The sequence below is a fragment of the Leucoraja erinacea genome, chromosome 15 (assembly GCF_028641065.1).
Source record: "Leucoraja erinacea ecotype New England chromosome 15, Leri_hhj_1, whole genome shotgun sequence".
NCBI classification, from domain to species: Eukaryota; Metazoa; Chordata; class Chondrichthyes; order Rajiformes; family Rajidae; genus Leucoraja; species Leucoraja erinaceus.
Genome location: NC_073391.1, coordinates 8,068,060 through 8,087,931, shown reverse-complemented (window position 1 = coordinate 8,087,931; position 19,872 = coordinate 8,068,060). Strand labels below are relative to the sequence as shown.

The 19,872-nt window shown below is 42.7% G+C and overlaps 1 protein-coding gene across 1 annotated transcript in view; it reads left to right on the top strand.

Annotated features, from left to right (window-relative positions):
- LOC129703927 (inositol polyphosphate-5-phosphatase A) overlaps positions 1 to 19,872 on the top strand; it is a 537,367-nt gene that overhangs the window by 473,790 nt on the left and 43,705 nt on the right. Inside the window, exon 13 of the mRNA XM_055646645.1 lies at positions 13,459 to 13,532. Coding sequence (XP_055502620.1) covers positions 13,459 to 13,532 — 74 coding nt within the window. The remainder of the gene's footprint in view (positions 1 to 13,458; positions 13,533 to 19,872) is intronic.

The window sequence follows — 19,872 nt, the reverse complement described above, 5'->3', positions numbered from 1 at the left end:
ACAACGTTAGCTAATGTACTATTCGCATGTTTATCAAATCTGACAAATCAGATGTTGGTTTGTACACAAAAGGACACAAAATGCTGGAGCAACTCAGCTGCTCATGCAGCCTCTCTGGAGAACATGGAGAGATGACATTTCGGGTTGAGAACCTTCATCGGACTGATTGTAGGGGGAAAGAAAAAGTTGGAAGAGGTGAGAGGCAGGGCAAAGCATGGCAGGTAATAGGTGGTCGTAGCCGAGAGGGGTTTTTGATAGCCAGATGGTTGGAACAAAGGCCAGATATAAAAGCAGATGATGTGAGACAGTAATGAAGAGTTGTGAATTGTAAAGTAAGGGGGAGGAAAGTAGCAAGAGGGGAGGAGTGGAGAAATAGGTGGGATACTAGGTGGGGCACAGGGGAGGAAAAGGTAGGAGGAAAGAAAAAACAGGGGGGTAGGGGGAGTATGGAGGAGAAATGGGGCGGTGTGGGTGGTAGCAGGATGTTACCTAAAATTGGAGAATTCAATGTTCATACCATTAAGCTACCTAAGTGGAGTATGAGGTGCTGTTCCTCTAGTTTGTGTGTGGCCTCATTCTTACAATAGAGGAAGCCAGGACAGAAAGGTCAGTGTGGGAATAATGGGAAGAGGAGTTAAATTGGTTAGCAACCGGGAGATCCAGTATGCCATGGCAGACCTAACACAAGTGTTCAGCAGAATATTCGTCTACGCTCGGTCTCAGCAATGTACAGTAGGGCCAGCTCGAGAATGTTGGCTGAAGTAGATGAGGTTAGAGGAGGTGCACATGAAGCTCAGCCACACCTGGAACGATGACAGGGTCCCTGGATGGAGGCGAGGGAAGAGGTATAGGGGCAGGTGTTACATCTCCTGTGGTTTGCAGGGATATGGGCCTGGGGAGGGTGTGATTTGGGTGGGAAGTGATGAGAAAAACCAAAGAGTTGTGGAGGGAGCGGTCTCTGCGGAAAGGAGTGAAGATGGGAAGATGTGACTGGTGGTGGGATTGTTGTATTCTCCAATTTTAGGTAACTTCCTACTAACCTCCCCACACACCCTTCCTTAATCACCCATATCCGCCCCTTTGTTTTCCCCCACTACCATCCCCTGAGCTACCTAGACGCCAACCTGCTTTTCCCTTCCCCCCTCCCCTTCCCCTCCAGCCATGTTGCTTTCTCTAGCTTTGCAGTTCACAATTCTCAATCCTGTCTCATATTTTAGATTGTAGAGACTTTAGACTTTGGAGATACAGAGCAGTAACAGGCCCGTAGGCCCACTGAGTCCACGTCAGCCAGTGATCACCCCCATACACTAGCACTATCCTACACACTCAGGACAACCTTACAATTTGACTGAATTAACCTACAAACCTGTACGTCTTTGAAGGAAACGTGGGAGGAAACCGGAGCACCCGGAGGAAACCCACGCGATCACAGGGAGAACGTACAAACTCTGTACAGACAGCACCTGTAGTCAGGGTGGAACCCAGGTCTCTGGCGCTGTAAGGCTACCGCTGTACCACTCAAACACCATCAGCTCTTATCTCTGGCCTTTGTTACAACCACCTGCCGATCAAAACCCCCCTCGACTGCATCTGCTTATTACCTGTTATGTTTTGTCCTGCCTCTTGCAGCTTCCAGCTTTCATCTCCCCCCCCCCACAATCAATCTGAAGAAGGGTCTCGACTCGAAATGTCACCCATCCATGTTAACTAAAGATGCTGACTGACCTGCAGAGTTACTGCAGCACTATTTTGTTTATCAAATTGGAGACTGATAGTCACTCATTGCGTACGGCCTCTCCATCATCCTTGCCATTAAATAACATGGAATTGTTACCAGTGTGACTGCACAAATGCATTTTCCAAAGTTCAGAGTCATTGGATTCCTTCCACATGACATATGTTTGATGTTTAATGGAGTATGGTGGTCATGTTAATGCATTAGTAATCCTGAGGCTAGAATTAATGATTCAGATATACAAGTTCAAATCCCACCATCACAGCGAGCAATTTAAATCTAATTATTTAAATAAACCTGAAATACACAGCTAGGATCACTGCCATTAACTGTAAAACTATTAAGTATCTGTAAATATATATATATGGTTCATTAACATCATACAGGAAAGGAAAGCCAATGTCCTTATTGATATGGCCTGTGTAGCCAGGTACATAATAATATGGCTGGCTTTTAATTGCCACCTGAAATGGCTTATGAATTAAAGGAAAACCACTCTAGTTACTGCGTCTGGAAACAGCATAAACATGCCAGGTCTGGTGAACCATGGAAGGTCCTCCACATGAACATACGGGGCTGTGCCTACATTTGGAGAAGGATCACATCAATGTAGCCACAGAGAAGCCTAACAAAGAAGTACAGGTACCCACAGAAAAATGACTTACTCCATCACTGTCCGAGACTTGAAGGACCCAGCTGCCTCAAGCAGGTGTTGAGAGAAGGAGTGAGTGTGAGGGATAAACCTACCTTGTGTTTTGCTATCCTATTATAGATATTCCATGATAGTATTGATAGGAGTGACCACCACACGATCCCAATGCTGATAAAAATCCTACCTACAAACTGAGAACATTTCCATCAGTTTTTGTGGCACTATTACCGCCTAGTCCACGTTGACAATTCATTATCTATACCCACTAGTTCAATGTAATCCTGCTTTTGCATCCACTCCTTACACATTAGGGGCAGTTTACAGAGCCCAATTAGACTACAAACCTGCACGTCTTTGGGATGTGGGAGGAAACCAGAGCGCCCGAGATCAGGATCCAGGTCTTCGGTGATGTAACACAGTAGTTCTACAAGCTGCAGCAGTGATTCAGAATGGATGTGGTTTCAAACTCAGAATCAAAGGGGCACCTGTAGGACATGTGAAGCAGCATATTTGAATTCCACCACAGATTGCAATTTCATGACACAGTAAGGTGGACCTCACTCTCCTCTAACCACCAATGGTTGATCGGAGGTCAGCATGGATTCAGTGGGCCAAGGGGCCTGTTCCTATTCTGTATGCATTGTGCATGGGAAATCGATTGGATGAGTTTTTTTAAGAATTGGCCAAAAAAGATTGATGAGGGCAAGGCAGCAGACGTTGTCTATGTGGACGTTAGCCAGGCCTTTGACAGGGTACTGCATGGCGGGCTGTTCAGCAAGGTTATGTCACATGAAATTTAAGATGAGTTGGCCAATTGGATCAAAATAATGATGTTAAGGTGGGAAAAGGGAGTTGGCAGAAGGTTGTTTTAAAGAGTGGAGGCCTGTAACTAGTGGTATTCTGCAGGGATTGGTTCTGGGTCCATATTTGTTCTTCATTTATATTAATGATCTGTATGTAATCTAGGTGGCATGCTTGGTAATTTTGCAGGTGACGTTAAAATGTGTGGTACAGTGGAGTGGTAGTTGTTTCATTCAGGCAAATGTGAGGTGTTGCATTTTGATGACATAAACTAGGACAGGGCTTGGTAAGTGTTGTAAAACAGAGAGAGCTAGGGATGCAGGTACGGGCCGAAAGGCCTGTTACCACACTGTATCTTTAAAGTCTAAATCTGCTGTAAGCATTCAACCCCTTTGTCACTGGCTGCTGTGTTTTTTTAGTTTTCCATCTACTAAATGTACTGCAGCAACTAACCAAGGCTTCTTCAACAGCCTTGGATTCTCATCAACATATATCAGTTCTTCATTCTTCATCATTGTATCTAAATATAGGAACCCTCTCAAATTGCATTCCATGTGCACCTTCACAATGAAGACTGCACTGGCCCAAAAATCCTCACACTATCCATCTCACAAGGACAATCTAAAATGGCCAGTAATGTTGGTCTTGCCTGACACACACACGTCAGATGAGGGAACGACAATGTTGGGAAGTTTTTGATTATAATTAACTGATAGCCTAAGAGGATCGTTAGTCAATCAGCTGCTTCTGTTTATTTGCCAGAAACAACTGGATATTTCTGCTCCAACTAAAGGAGCTACCAATTCTTCACTGTGCAACTTCACCCAGTGAAGTGATGCTGTGCAAGAGACTTCTGTCAGGACAGGTTGAAGTTGGGTCCAATCATTGTTTGAGTGCACGCTACCGGCAATGCTCCATGTATATTAGAATAAAGAAATCTCCCAGGTCTTCACACAGTAACCATGAATTATGCCTAAACATCAAGCAAAGTTCAAATTGTCCCTGGCATTCCCTATCAATTGGAAAGTTCTTAAAGCCACAGTCACCCTTTCAACCTGTCGGCCATTTTGGGGCAGAATTATACTTGAGTGGCAGACATCGCTCATGCCTGGGTACAGGTGGGATATTATTGCTCAGGATCCCTCCCCATTGGAAACAGAATAAGAATCTCAGAACCATCTAAGAGGAAAGATACCTGGCAGCTGTTCTGGTTGGGTCAGGTCTCTGAACTGACAAGTAACAAACTTTTAACTTCACAGTCATGGTGAGATATGGATGTGCGGTCCTGGCATCATAAACCATGGTGGATTATTGTGAGGGTGATATCGGTATGCGATGCACCTGCATGGCACCACTGCATTGCCCAGCTGCCTCTATGCCTAAACACTGGTGGTGGGACAGCAGTAGAGTTGCTGCCTCACAGCGCCAGAGACCCAGGTTCGATCCCGACTACGGGCGCTAACTGTATGGAGTTTGTACGTTCTCCCCGTGACCTGCCTGGGTTTTCGGTTAGTTCTTCGGTTCTTCCCACACTCCAAAGACGCACAGGTTTGTAGGTTAGTTGGCTTGGTATAAGTGCAAATTGTCCCTCGTGTATGTAGAGTAGTGTTAATGTGCGGGGATCGCTGGTCGGCGCAGACTCGGTGGGCCAAAGGGCCCGTTTCCGCACTGTACCTTTAAACACTAAACTAAACTAAATAAAAATTCTACACCTTCCATTTTAATGAGTCTGAGAATTAACAAAATTATAAAAACATTACTTATGCTTTTACGGATTGCAGTCAGACCTCGACATTTAAGATGCAGTTTCTCCCATAAAAATGAACAATTTGAGAGGTCTGCCATTGATGCAATGCATTCCACTTGCTGCTTGCTTTTTCTGGCTGTGAGCAAACCACTTCATTTTTTCACATTCACCATGTTGCAGCAGAATTCATTATGTTTGATTTCATTGCAATGCAAGAAGGTGAGCAGCTTCTCTAGATCAACTTCAGGGAAAGATAAATGATTTAATGAGCCATTTGAGATAATCTAATCTTCATGGTCTAGTTATACACAGAGCAGTGTGATCACTAAAAACAAACTGCCCTTCTTCAGGATGAATGTTCCAAGACCAAATTCCCCCCAAAAAATCTATTGCATCCTTCATCAACCACTGGTCTTGTACCAGGTTGACAGAAATTTAATTCAAGTCAGCTCTTGAAAATAATTATTGTATTTTGAGAGCAGTAATCATTGGTTTGGACATGATTGAATGTGTCCATGCCTATTGACTTTTTCTATGATTTATAGGTATGTTTAGTCGATATTCCCATCTAAATTGTATAATTAATTATAAGTGTAGCTGTCAAGTCAGAGGATGGAATGCACTGATGAGTATTTGGGAAGATTAAATTTTCCTTTGCCATACAAATGTAGAATTGGGAATTTCACAGGTCTGCTGCTGGATAAAGTTGTACATGGTGCCTGCTTATTTAGTCTCTGACTTGCTGCATTCTGAAGTGCCATTGATTTTCAGGCTTTATCTGTGTGATGTGTCTCCAGTAACACTGGAATCTATTTAAATTGAACAATCACCGAAAAACTTTCTTGTCAGTAAACTGCTCTGTCACTGTCCTCTTAGACTCTCCCACACACAGTCCACTAAACCACAATCTTATCCTTGCAGCACTTTATTAAGTGTACAATAAAAAAAAACCTTTCGGATATTGTTTTGTTTATAAAGATGCCTTCTAATTAATTGTATTTGATATTGTTTTTGAATAAGGTTCGCTTTCTATCATCTGGTATATTTTTTGTCACTCGGATGTAAGAATGAGATTTTCCAAAGTTACATTTTAAAGAAGGTAATCCTGTAACCTGCTGTTTTAGGTTCTCTCGAATTCTAATTATTTTAGCAACAGAAAGGTTAGAATTAAATTGCTGGAAAATGTGTGTTTTACTTTGGGAATATTCCAGTGTCATAATGACATGCTCCTTGAAACTAAGTCATGAGGTCATAAGTGATAGGAGTAGAATTATGCCATTCGGCCCATCAAGTCTACTCTGCCATTCAATCATGGATGATCTATCTCTCCCTCCTAACCCCATTCTCCTGCCTTCTCCCCATAACCCCTGGCACCCGCACTAATCATCTATCTATCGCTGCCTTAAAAATATCCATTGACGGCCTCCACAGCCTTCTGTGGCAAAGAATTGCACAGATCCACCACTGTTTCACAATGCCATAACAATTGTTACATAATTGCATCACTTTGAGACGATGCTTAATGAGCAAATCGTAAATGTATTTTAATTTTACCATTGTTTAAAATTCTAGTTTGAGTAGCCTAATCTTATTTCATCAGTAATTTATTACAGCTGGTTAACAATTAGTACTGCAAACTTTTCTAATGTTCTTAAAGAGCGGATCCATCTTTGTACTGCCACAGAGATAACAACAATCAATGGGACAGCAGCTATTACTGTTCAGAAAGGAAGTGACTGTGTAAGCTCCAGTCAAACTGGGGCTGCAGTTTTTCATGAGGCTCTTTCTTGTGTGTCCAGGAACCTGAAATGTGAATTTTCTCATCAGTTTTAAGCCAAATGCAATGCTAGCAGTTAATAAAATAAATAATCAGACAAACCTAGTCTTAATGACTTGTGACAGATTGCAGCAAACTGCAAAACCTGCACTTGGGGAGCTCACAGACTCTAATGTATTGTAACAAAAATGTATGTGTCGCCTGTTCACAGAAGCAGGAATTAACACTATAAATGTCAATGCCGATTTCTTAGAATCTGAGTTAACGGCAGACCAATATAAATGAATAAACTGTGTACTGAATAACTTAATATCATACATAATGTTTCAAGGAATACCTGGCTTCCTTATTATTAGTTATTAGTACTGGTGTATTTAATGCATAGATTTGGAACAAACCTAAGGGACAATTCAAGATATTTTTAATTGATAAAAACTTTCATTCGCAGACATCTCCGTCAGACTATTTCAAAAATGCTAGTCACATTTTACCCTTCCTTCAAATATCATTTAATGTTTGCATCTGCAGTGCCTCTGGTGAATGCTGCTGATGAGTTTGACAAATGTAAGTAGCATCACCTCTTGATCTGGCTCACTGCGGGCTTGGTCTTTGGATACTGAAGAGTAATAGCTGCTGTTCTGCTGACTGTGGTAATCCAGAATGTGCCAAAGAGCAATTAGCAATTCAGGAACGGTGGGAAAGTTTGTGAAACCCTGTCCGACAACTGCACGGAAGATCGTACTGTATTTCACATCACCGGCATGTCATTTTGTTGATATGTCCTTTCGTTCTTCTTCAAACTTGGAATGATGAAAGTCGGTGAATGAATACTGATACTTAAATGTTACTGATAGTAAATCTCAGATAGTATGAAGGTAATTATCCTCCACGTGTCATTTAAGAAAGTGACTCCTCACCATTCATAAGGAACCTCCTACATAGTTATGAGATGTAAATGTTGATGAATGGATGATGTTAATATGACCCATAATGATGTGAGCGGGCCAGAGAGTCCATGATCTGGCATGCTACCCAAATTATCTGCCCTTGTTGCCCACTGTGTCATCTTCTAATTGGCCATAGTCCTGGCAAAACTGGATTTCCGCACCTGAATATAGACCTTACAAACGTTGTGGGTACGAGTAATCTCAGGTGTCCTGAACCACTCTGATAGCTTGAACAACAGCTTTGCACTGTACCTCGGTACATGTGACAATAAACTAAACTGATAAACTGTGGTCAGAAGTCTTTAGGAAACAGACACACTTTAAAATGGCTCCAGCAGACATAATCAATTCCCCAAAAAAATTATTTAAAAAATAATTAATATAAATTTTAAAGTGCTATCAAATAATATATATATAACATGCAGAATAATAAAAGTTTCAAATAAGTGAAACATTTTTATGCACGTTCCTTTTCATTTAGTGTTAAGCGGATGCCCTGGGGAGTGTTGTAAAACAGAGAGACCTAGATAGTTCCATGAAAGTGGACAGAGCGGTGAAGAAAACATTTGACACACTTGCTTCTTCAATGTAGAGGAAAGTCAGTGTTAGCACAGGAGTTGGAACAGCTAAACAAAATGTCCTCAAGCCATACTTGGAGTATTGTGTACAGTTCTGCTTGCCCTGCTATTGGAAGGATGTCGATGAACTAGAGATGGTGTAAAAACATTTCCGAGGATGTGGCTGGATCTGGAGGTGTTGAGTTAAGGGCATGTCCTACTTTCAAGACCTAATTCACAACCTTTTTTAATCGTGGGCATTTTTTATCGGGCTAGAAAAACGCCCCGACCTACATGATGCCACGAGTACCTACGACTAGCACCACGGCCTGCTACGACCTACCTATGACCTCGTGACGGCCATGCTGCGAATATGAGTTAAGGGCAAACTCGGCAGAGATCGTGAATTAGGTTGTGAAAGTGGGAGGTCCTTTACAGGAAGAAGTTGGATAGGCTGGATCTTTTTCCCTGCTGTAGGAGGCTGAGGGCTGACCTTATTGACGTTAAAAAAATCATGGGGCATAGATAAGGTGAATAGCCACAGGGTTGGGGAGTCTAAAACTCGAGGGCATAGGTTTATGGTGAGAGGGGAGATTTAAAAATGATCTGGGGGGGCAACTGTTTCACACAGAGGGTGGTCCATAAATGGAACGAGCTGTCAGAGTAGAGTGGCCATTCACAGTCATGATGGCACAGTGCTAGAGTTGCTGCCTTACAGCGAATGCAGCGCCGGAGACCCGGGTTCGGTCCTGACTACGGGTGCTGTCTGTATGGAGTTTGCACGTTCTCCCCATGATTTGCGTGGGTTTTGTGTGATTCTTAAAGCTTCCAGTACTGTACTCATGATCTTGAGGCTTGACTCCTCACATTGACTATGATGGTTAGACCAGTGGGTCTTGGTACTTATTTGTACCTTGTCTGGCTGGCAGTCTATACCTTGAAACTTGCAGGTGTAACAAATGGTTCCGATGCTCTAACATGCCAAGGATTGGTCTACAGTAGAGGGTTAATGTTTACAGATGAGAAGTTGAAGCAGAGAATAGCCTTTAATCCCCTCATGCTTACTTTGCCATTCAAAAAGATAAAGGCTGGTCTCTTGCATCAATACCACAAAAATTAAGAATTCGCTGTCGTGTATACACTCAGTAACTGAGTCTCCATCTTTGTTGAATTTCAAAGATTCACTACTTCCTCTCCAAAGAAACTCCTTCTCATCTAGGTCCTGCAGAGCTGACCCCTTATTTTGAGCGCAATTTCTAGTTCCAGAGACCCAGCTAGTGTTAACATCAATCTACATTTACCCTGTCAACCCAGGCTGCTAAAAGACCATCTGAACTCCAAAGAATGCGCTACAAATTACTGTAAGTTCTACCTCCAGTAATTATCTACTGATAAAGCCTTTCGGCTGATGCCTCACAGATGATACAGACAACAGTCCATACTGGAGATATTGGTGTAAGAGGTCACAACGCATGAATCAGGGACCTTTGAGCAGGAGGTAAAGACATTCTTACCCGTGAAGAACCTACTCTCTTAAAATGCACCATTCCCATTTCTGTTCAACACTGTTTGACTTTGGCAGTGTTTAACTGTCCATCCCAACTATCCCTTTTAAGAAAAAGGGTCTCGACCCGAAGAGACTGAAGAAGGGTCTCAACCCGAAACGTCACCCATTCCTTCTCTCCAGGGATGCTGCCCGTCTTGCTGAGTTACTCCAGCATTTAGTGTCTACGAGTTAAACCAGTATCTGCAGTTTCTTCCTACACATCCCGTTTAACCAAGGGCTTAAGTGCAGCCCGAATGTTTACAATATTGTTTTGATGGTGACCAAAAGTCAACATCAAATATCGGCATTCTTTAATGTAGAGCTCTGAAGCTAGGCACTCACTGCCAATCAGCACCACTGTCCCTCGTGCCCACAGAGTGGTAGCTTGGAGTTCACAATATGTTCACAAGCACACATTTTTGGAAGACAGTCATCACTGATATACGTGGCATTCTGTAGGAGAATATTTGGCTCTGCTGTTGCGACTGGGCTGCTCTCCCCATCGAGGTCAAGCTCAAGGTCAAGGTCCATTCATTCCCAACTTCGTTGCCATAGGACTGTTGCAAAGGGCCACAGCATGTCCCTGCCATGTGTGACAGCCTGCTGCTCTCTGCAACGTCACAGAGGTCACCCAGTTGCTACGTTGTACCTCCTCCAATCTCATCTAATGTTGTTCAAGGTGTGGACTCTTATACATCGGTGAGGCCAAACGTAGACTAGGCGATTGTTTCGCTGAACACCCGGCAGTAGGAACATTGATTTCTCTAATTTTAATCCTTTTAATCTTTACATCCCTCCCTCACCCAAGTTGTTGTACTAGCTTCATAGCCGTCTTGTTGAGTTTCATTGTCTGTAACTCGTTTTCACCTTGGCCACAGCTACCGATGGCCTGGTTCCTCTATCATCGTTACATTTTGCATATCATTTATTCATTTGTTCTAAATCTCTCTATACCACCGCCTATATCTCACGTTTCTCTTTCCTCTGACTCAGTTCGAAGAAAGGTCTCGACCGGAAACATCACCTATTCCTTTTCTCCAGAGATGCTGCCTGACCTGCTGAGTTACTCCAGCTTTTTGTGTCTATCTTCGGTTTAAACCAGTTTAATCTGCAGTTCCTTCCTGCATGCTAATTTGCCTGTTTTGATTGTGGGTACACTGTGGCACCTCAGGCATTGGGATTTGAGAGCATCACATGGGCCCTCTCCATAATAACCCAGCCCTGTCCACCGCAGGAAAGGTTTCCGCTCCCACAGTATGCAGGTGCTGTGCATTATGAGAAGAAAGTCGTGATGGTCAATGCCACATTTCTAAGCAGCGGGCATGATATCCTCATCCTCAGGGAAATGAATTGCTAGACTATTCCTCTGACCACCATTATCCTTGCAGACAAAAGCCACCTTCTTTTTCCCTGACTCCTAACACTAGTCTGGTCTCCGGCCTCACCGCTCATGGCTTTACATGAGTCACATAAGTGTGAGGATTGTAGTGGGGAGTGCCGTGGTCTTAATGAAAGAGAGTCAGCTGTCTATATTATTAAGGGCTTGTAATATAACTCATCTATAACTCATCCATGCAGCACAGATACGGGGGTTTCATCATAGTGTGCAGGGAACACATCATTTTACCCCTTGGGAAGTGCAGCGTTTGCGCCCTGCATGATGCCGACCGAAGAACAGCAGGAGTTAAAGAAACAACGTGATTTAGAAGGACACCAGGTGCACCAGCAAGACGTTGACAGCCTCATCTCCCAGCAGAGGAATAAGACAGTGACTGCCTGGGCTACAATGGGCTCTCTGAACGAGGGACACTTTCCATAAGGATAAATATAATACCCAGTACAGACGATGACCCCTCTTCAGAGTCCACTCTGTAACATTGATAATCAGCTGAGAGAGCCCAGGTGAGAAATAATAATCTCTCTCGTCCTCCTTTACCGGGCCACTTGCACTGATCATAAAACATTAAAGAATGAATCCCATATCCAATTACTGAAATGGCTTGCTCCAACTATTTTCAGTGGTTTACAGCTCACCCTGACATATCTTGCGAGGACTTAATATTTATTTCTATATTGATTGAATGAGCGGGGAGTCTCACATCTGGAGGAGGTAGCTGGAGCCCCCTCCTGGCAATGCTTTTCCCACAGTGGACCTGGCCAGTGTCCTTGGATCACAGGACCTTTCCTCCTGTTACCTATTGCACCACAGTCTTTTTTAAGCACTTTCATGTCCCTTTGAGTGCAAGAGCCTTTTTTTCTTTTCAATCGCCCCCTTCCTTCTGCAAAAACTAGCTGCTAAATAACTTTTTGAGTCAAGCAGCAACTGTCGGGGCTAAGGAACGGACGACGTTTGGGGTCGAGAGAGGGCTAAAGAAGGGTCTCGACCCGAAACATCACCCATTCCCTCTCTCCAGAGATGCTGCCCAAGTTACTCCAGCATTTTGTGTCTATGTTTGGGGTCGAGACCCTGACTCAGGCCAAGCTTCGAGATGCCCAGCCTGATTTTAACCCCTCCTATGCACCACCTCTTGCTGGCTTAACATTGCAGTCATACTGCACCAGAATTGAAATACGTTTAAAATGCAGATGTGGAAAGCCGTGCTTATTTTGTCGAAAGTTAATAAGCCATTCAGAATTTTCAAAAGACAGTTGTTCAACAGAATGCTTTGGATGGAGTTCAGAAGTCCATGTTTGATAAAGCAGTGGAAATATTTGAACAATGTTGCCGGTGTTGCAAACTGAAAGGCCGGTGGTTCCTGCCTCTAAATGCAAAGGTGGGAGAGCTGGTCACCCTTGCAGGTGGTTCAGGTGACTGCTTTCCTGCAGATAATTAATGAGTACAAGTAGCTGCTAATTTTGCATTTCAGGGATGATTTATGAGGTGGCATGGGATAGAGGGACATAATCTAATTTAGATCAACACCTCTGCCACCCATACAATGGTATCTGCACAGCTGTGAGATGAGAGATGATTAATGGGCAGTAGTGTAAACATGCTGTAGTCATAAAAGGTGTTATTTTGATGACATACTTGTCAGAATAGGAAATGGCACTTACAAAGAGTGATGGTCAGTAGCAGAACAGATTATTATGAGCTTTCAGTCACTTATTCACTTGCAATCCAGGTTGAGTACAAATATTGATGCAAAGATAATGCTGTTTGTAACAATTTGAATAGCTGTTTGTTTAAAAGCTGCTAATAGCTGCATGATCTAACCTTGGGCTTCAGTAAAAGTTAAAGAGAATGTATCACAACTCTTTTAATGGGAGAATAATGCACAAGGGCTGTATTATCGGGAGAAAATGAATGTCATTAGTTTCAGACTCGTGAGATTGTATTCATTTCAGGCCATCGCAAACAAAATTGAATGTTATCCTCCAACCTAGCTCCACAAATAGTGAGAACGACCCAGTCTTCTTCCTATCTGCACCCACCACCAGCCCACCCCTTCCCAGCAACCACAACCCACTGCAGCTCCCATATCATAGGATGCTATCAAGAAGAAAAGAGCTTCCGGAGACAAGAAAAGGAGAGAAAATTTAAAAAAAAATGAAAACTGTATGTGTGTGTGTGTGTGTGTGTGGTTTTCATTTAAATATATACCCATTCCACATATATAATATTATATATATAAATGTAATTCCATAATTATGAAGTGCTATGAATTAATGTTTTGTTAATCAATTTCTTTGCAGCTTTTAGAATTTGACAGGGAGTTTTCGGTATTTAAAGACAAGTTGAGTGAACAAGAGATTTCATTTCCACCCAGGTATTACATTTATCTTTTCTCCCGTTTCAAACATTTAAACATGTCCTGCATGAAATGGGAAAAAAAGAACCCTGGATATTTAAAGTGTACAATTTTCTTCACAATGATGTGATAGATGGGTCTGTCCTTATCATCATCCTTTGCAAATGGTTTATTGGGACCAGAAATGATTAACAGGACCACAGCCTCCCAAAGAAAATGGGGAGAAAGTACTTTTGTGTTGGGACTTGACCTTTGATTGTGCATGTCATTTAAAATCCCGTGCATTATTAATGCTCTGTTTTTTTTTAAAATCTTGCTCTCATGTTAAGGGATTATGAAAATATGTCCATGCATGTATTTCAGTGACTATTACTCGTTAACATTGAAGTATGGCGTCATTTATTTCAGATGCTGAAATTAATTGGATATAATTCTGACGACTTGGATAGTGTATGTCATAAGTATAGATAAGTCTAGTTTCCTGACATACCCTGTACTACGAAAAAACTAAAAATACAAAACCTCAACGCACCACCAATTAATAATGAAAACATTCCATTATAAATGTATAGGAATCTGCTACAAAGCAAGTCTAGAGCAATGCCTTTTGTTATTTACTGAGCCATTTAGGGTTATGTGTTTCGTGAGGCTAGATTTTGCCTGATACACACCACTACCAATGTTCACTTGCTCAATGCACAAGACTGCCACTGCTCGCTGCCCTCCCAAGGTTTTTCCATAGCTGCATTACCTGATATGTTTTCATGGTATCGATAAAACTGGAAGTCTCAATTCCATAGATATTATCCAAGATGTAGAGAAGGCCTCAATTGGTAAATCCTCAACCCTGCTCCTATGGTCTTTCAACAGAGTGCAATTATCAAAAACTTTTCTCACTATTTACAAATCCCTCTCCTTGTGGGAGGCATTTATAAAATCTTTGGTACTGATTTATGTATTTTCTACATTAAATTCCTGGAACATAATTAAGATGGCAAATAAAAAAAGTTCACAAAATTTACTGGCACAGATCTTTTTAACCCAGATTGGCATGCTTGCAACGGGTGCCCGGGTGGTTGTAAAGCTGAGAATCTAGTCACATCAGTGCTTCCCTTCTGCACTCATTGGCGAGGCAGTGATAGAGCAGGAAGTTGGTTGTATCATACATGTGCCAATGTTCCACACTGCAATGCACACACCTGGATCTCAAGACAAGCTGGCCCATGTTGAGGGCATAACCACTCGTTCACTATAGAACTCACCACCAGAGGTAGATATGTTTTGGAAAGGCTCTAGCACCAAGTAATTTGAACATTAGATAGACACAAAATGCTGGAGTAACTCAGCAGGACAGGCAACATCTCTGGAGAGAAAGAATGGGTGACGTTTTGGGTCGAGACCCTTCTTTCGACCTGAAACGTCAACCAGTCCTTCTCTACAGAGATGCTGCCTGTCCCGCTGAATTACTCCAGCATTTTGTGTCTATCTTTGGTTTAAACCAGCATCTGCAGTTCCTTCCTGTATAGTTTGAACATTAAATCTATTATGTTGCAATGTTAATATTCATAACACTGACACTGTTGTTTCTTTCTTGACATCTACCAAGAAATATCTGGTAGTATTTTTTTCAACACCCCTCAATCCTTCAGTGAAGTAAAACTTTTAAGGGGTATCACTGATATGGAATCAATGATTTACAAATGAGTTTACTTTTGGGCAAAATATTTCTGCAATATCTTATCCCACTCTAATCAGACAAACAGCGGGTTTATTTTCACCTCCTGCCTGTGAGCTTTCACCTCACAATTTATATAGATGGGGAAAAAAGGCCCTGTCATTTCTTTAAACATTTGGATATGCTGTTAAGAAAAGCGGAGTGTGCCAAGGAAGGTAGCATTAAAAAGAAGAAAAAGTGCATAGAGGGTTGGGCAAGAAAATTGGACCATGGCAAGTATTAGAAAGTTTTTAGATTGAACCAGATTAAGAGAGAGTACTCATCTTCAAAATAGCCTCAGGGGATATTTTGAGATTAAAATCTCATCCACCGGCCTAGATATTTATTGTTATTGTGGGAGGCACTTTTCACATGGCATCTCTATGAAATGCTGAAATGAGTGGATCAGATGCACCTGGGAATAGGATGAGGTTTGTGGCGAATGTGGGAGAGAGGACCGGTGGTCTGAGCCTCAGTCACAACATGTACTCCGTTTCTGGGAGCAATTACAGTCATATCGCATGGAAACAGCTCCGCTGCCCAACTCGTCCATGCCGTCCAAGTGGCCCCAGCTCACTTGTCCCTCGTTTCCCTTTCCCCTGACTAGTCTGAAGAAAGGTCTCGACCAGAAACGCCACCCATTCCTTCTAGTCCTTGAGTCATACAGTCGAAACAGGCCCTTCAGCTCAACTTGCTCACACCGGCCAACGTGTCCCAGCTACACTAGTCCCACCTGCCCGTGTTTGATCCATATTCCTCCAAACCTGTCCTATCCATGTACCTGCTTCTTAAGTGTTGGGATAGTCCCTGCCTCAACTACCTCCTCTGTCAGCTTATTCCATACATCCACCACCCTTTGTGTGAAAACGTTACCCCTCAGATTCCTATTAAATCTTTACCCCTTCACCTTAGACCTATATCCTCTTGTCCTTGATTCACCTACTCTGGGCAAGAGACTCTCCAGAGAAGCTGCCTGTGCCACTGATTTACTCCAGCATTTTGTGCCCATGTTGCTCCAAATCATTTCTATCCATGTACCTGTCCAAATGTCTTCTAAATGTGATTAGTGTAGCTTGCTCAACTACTTAATCTGGCAGGTCGTTCCATATACCCACGTGCAACAAAGATTGTCCCTCTTGCCTTAAACCTCTAGATTCCCCCTAACCTCGGAAAAGGATATCTTGTATGGAAAAGATTGGGGACCAGAGTCAATCACAGAGTTGGGTTAAAGGTGGAGAGTAATCAGAGAGTTGGGGCCAAAAGACAAGTGGAGCAAGATTATCAGAAGGTCAGATATAGTTGGGTTTAAATATTTAATATTTTTGAGTAATAATACATGCAGATGGATTTATAATGTGATAAAAGGAAAATATCCTTAAGCTGCCAAATAGCACATTACAAATAATGTGAAACTTCATGCTCAAAAATATTCTGGTTATATATCACTTTTCTGTGTGCGCATTGATGTGTTTATTTGTGTTTCTGTGTGTGCACATGCAAACCCAAGTTGAGTTTTTCTTTCAGTTTTATTATCTCTATTGATTCTCTGTGCATCTCACATTGCTATATATTACACTGCATATTTTTCCTTTTCAAATATGTATTGATGCCTTTTGAAATTTATATTGCATCTGCTTCCATCATTCACTCAACCCTGTATTTCTGTACATGATGACTTGCTGCATCATTTTTCTCTTGTCATCTCTTTAAATGTCTTTTTTTTCCCTTATCAATCATCCCATCTCTGAAAGAAGTTTCTCCATATATCCTATTTCCAGTCTTCTCTTAATCTTAAGGGCCTGTCCCACTTAGGCGATTTTTTAGGCGACTACAGGCTACAAGGCTATCGCCACATGGTCGCCGGGGTGTCGCCTGTATGGTCGTGAGTGGTCTCCTCAGTCGCCCAAAGAATCGTAGCGTTTTTCTGGTCACCACTGGATTTTGACATGTTCAAAACTTTTCGGCGACAGTTGGCTTGACGCCAATGAGCGTAGCTTGACTTCTCCTGACGTAGGTGCTGTCGTAGGTTGTCGCCAGGATGACGTAGGTTGTCACCGGTGCTGACTTTGGTAAATTCCATTGGCGACTACCTACGTCAACCAGCGACAGGTGCCGGCAACTGAATTTGTCTTCCCTTGTCGTAGCTTGTCGCGGGTGGACGTTGGTTGTCGTAGGTGTGGTCGTACGTAGACGTCCAAGTGGGTCGCCGGTTGTCGGTAGCTTGCCGTAGCTTGCGGTCGACTAGGTGGCAGGTTGTTGTAGCTTGTCGTAGACATTGTCATAGGGGGGGGGTCCAGTCGCTGGTTTTTCGGCAACCTGCTTACGACTATGACAGTCACCGGCAGTCGCTGAATGAATCGCCAAAGTGGGACAGGCTCATTACCTGTTTCAAGGATAAGGTGCCGCACGTGAGGCTGGTGAGGAAGATGAGAGCCCATGGCATCAAAGGGCAGATACTAGCCTGGAGAACAGGTTAGTTGGATGGCAGAAGGCAAAGAGTGGCAATAAAGGGAGCTTTTTCTGGTTTGCTGTCAGTGACTCACAGTGTTCTGTAAGAGACGGTTCTGGGGCCGCTACTCTTCATGTTGTATATTAATAATTTGGATGAGGGGATTGAAGGCTTTGTGGCAAAGATTGGGAATAAAATCATAGAGTGATACAGTGTAGAAACAGGCCCTTCGGCCCAACTGGCCCACACCAGCCAACAATGTCCTAGCTACACTGGTCCCACTTGCCTGTGCTTGGTCCATATCCCTCCAAACCTGTCCTATCCTTGTACCTGTCTAACTGTCTCTTAAACAATGGGATAGTCCCAGCCTCAACTACCTCCTTTGGCAGCTTGTTCCATATACCCACCACCTTTTGAGGGAAAAGTTACCCCTCGGATTCCTATTAAATCTTTTCCCCTTCACCTTGAACCTATGTCCTCTGGTTCTCGATTCCACAACTCTGTCTAACTTCCTACACAACAGTAACTTCAGTACTTCTTCGACGGTAACACTGACGGCTCTCAAGACACTTTCATTGATTGCCCCAAGTTCCTCCGTCCTATTGTCTTTCTCCTCGGTAAATACAGAGGAGAAATACTCATTGAGGATCTTGCCCATCTCCTGGGACTCTATACAGAGGAGACCACTTTGATTCCTGAGAGATCCCACTCTCTCTCTAGTTTCCCTTTTCCCCCTTATGTATTTATAAAATCTTTTGGGATTGTCCTTAAACTATTAGGATGAAAAGAAAATAGGTGGAGGGTCAGATAGTGCAGATAAAGCAGGGACTCTGCAGAAGGATTTGGATAGTTTGGGTGAGTGGGAAGAAAAGTGGCAGATGGAATATAGTGTAGCAAAGTGTGGAGTCATGCATTTTGGTAGTAGGAATAAAGGTGTAGGCTATTTTCTAAATGAGGAGAGAATCTTGAAATCGGAGGTGCAAAGGGACTTGTGAGTGTTGGTGCAGGATTCCCAAAAAGTTAATCTGCAAGGAATCGGTAGTAAAGAAAGCTAACTCAATGCTCGCATTTATTTCAAAAGGGCTAGAATACAAAAACAGGGATGTAATGCTGACGCTTTATAAGGCACTGGACAGGTCATATTTGGAATATTGTGAGCAATTTTGGGCACCATATCTGAGGAATGATATGCTGGCCCTGGAGAGGGCCCAGAGGAGGTTTACACGAATGATCCCAGGAATGAATGGGTTAACATATGATGAGCGTTTGACAGCACTGGGCCAGTACTCGCTGCAGTTTAAAAGAATGAAGGGGGACCTCATTGAAACGTAACGAATAGTAAAATACCTGGATGGAGTGGATGTGGAGAGGATGTTTCCACTAGCGGGATAGTCTGGGACTAGAGTTCATAACCTCAGAATTAAAGGATGTTCATTTAGGAAGGAGATGAGGTGGAATTTCTTTAGTCAGAGGGTGGTGAATCTCTGGAATGCTTTGTCGCAGAAGGCTGTGGAGTCCGTCAATGAATATTTTTAAGGCAGAGATAGATAGATTAATATGGGTATCTGGGATTATGGGGAGAAGGCAGGAGCAGGGGGTTGGAGGGAGAGATTGATCAGCCATGATTGAATGGCAGAGTAGACTTGATGGGCCGAATGGCCTAATTCTGTTCCTATCACATGACCTAATAATAAGTGACCCAGCTTCTGTAGTCTCTCCAATTAACTCATGTCAAGATATTGGATTGGTTAATATCTGCTTTTGTGAAGCAATCTCATTTAAAGGCAATTTAACTAGCATTAGATTGCTCCAGCAATCATCTGCAGATATAATTGTGCCCATCAGAAATCTGCACTGGCATTCACTCCCAATTTTCACATGAGCTTTCACTATCAGGTACATACTTGAAAATGGTATTGTTCACCCATTCAACACTCACTTCTGTCCTAACTTCCATGAATTGGAGATTGTTGGTGTAACTTGACAACTTTCCAGACAATCAGATGCTTTTCAATTGGTAAATCTATTCCAGATCCCATTCCAGACATATTGCCCTATCTACACAACATTGTTTAACTTCATGATAGGTACATCAGTAATGAGCTGAGATAACCTAGATGACACGACATCATCTCCCACGTTTTCTGTTGCAATATCACCTCTACTGATCATAACACATTAACAAATGAATGTCT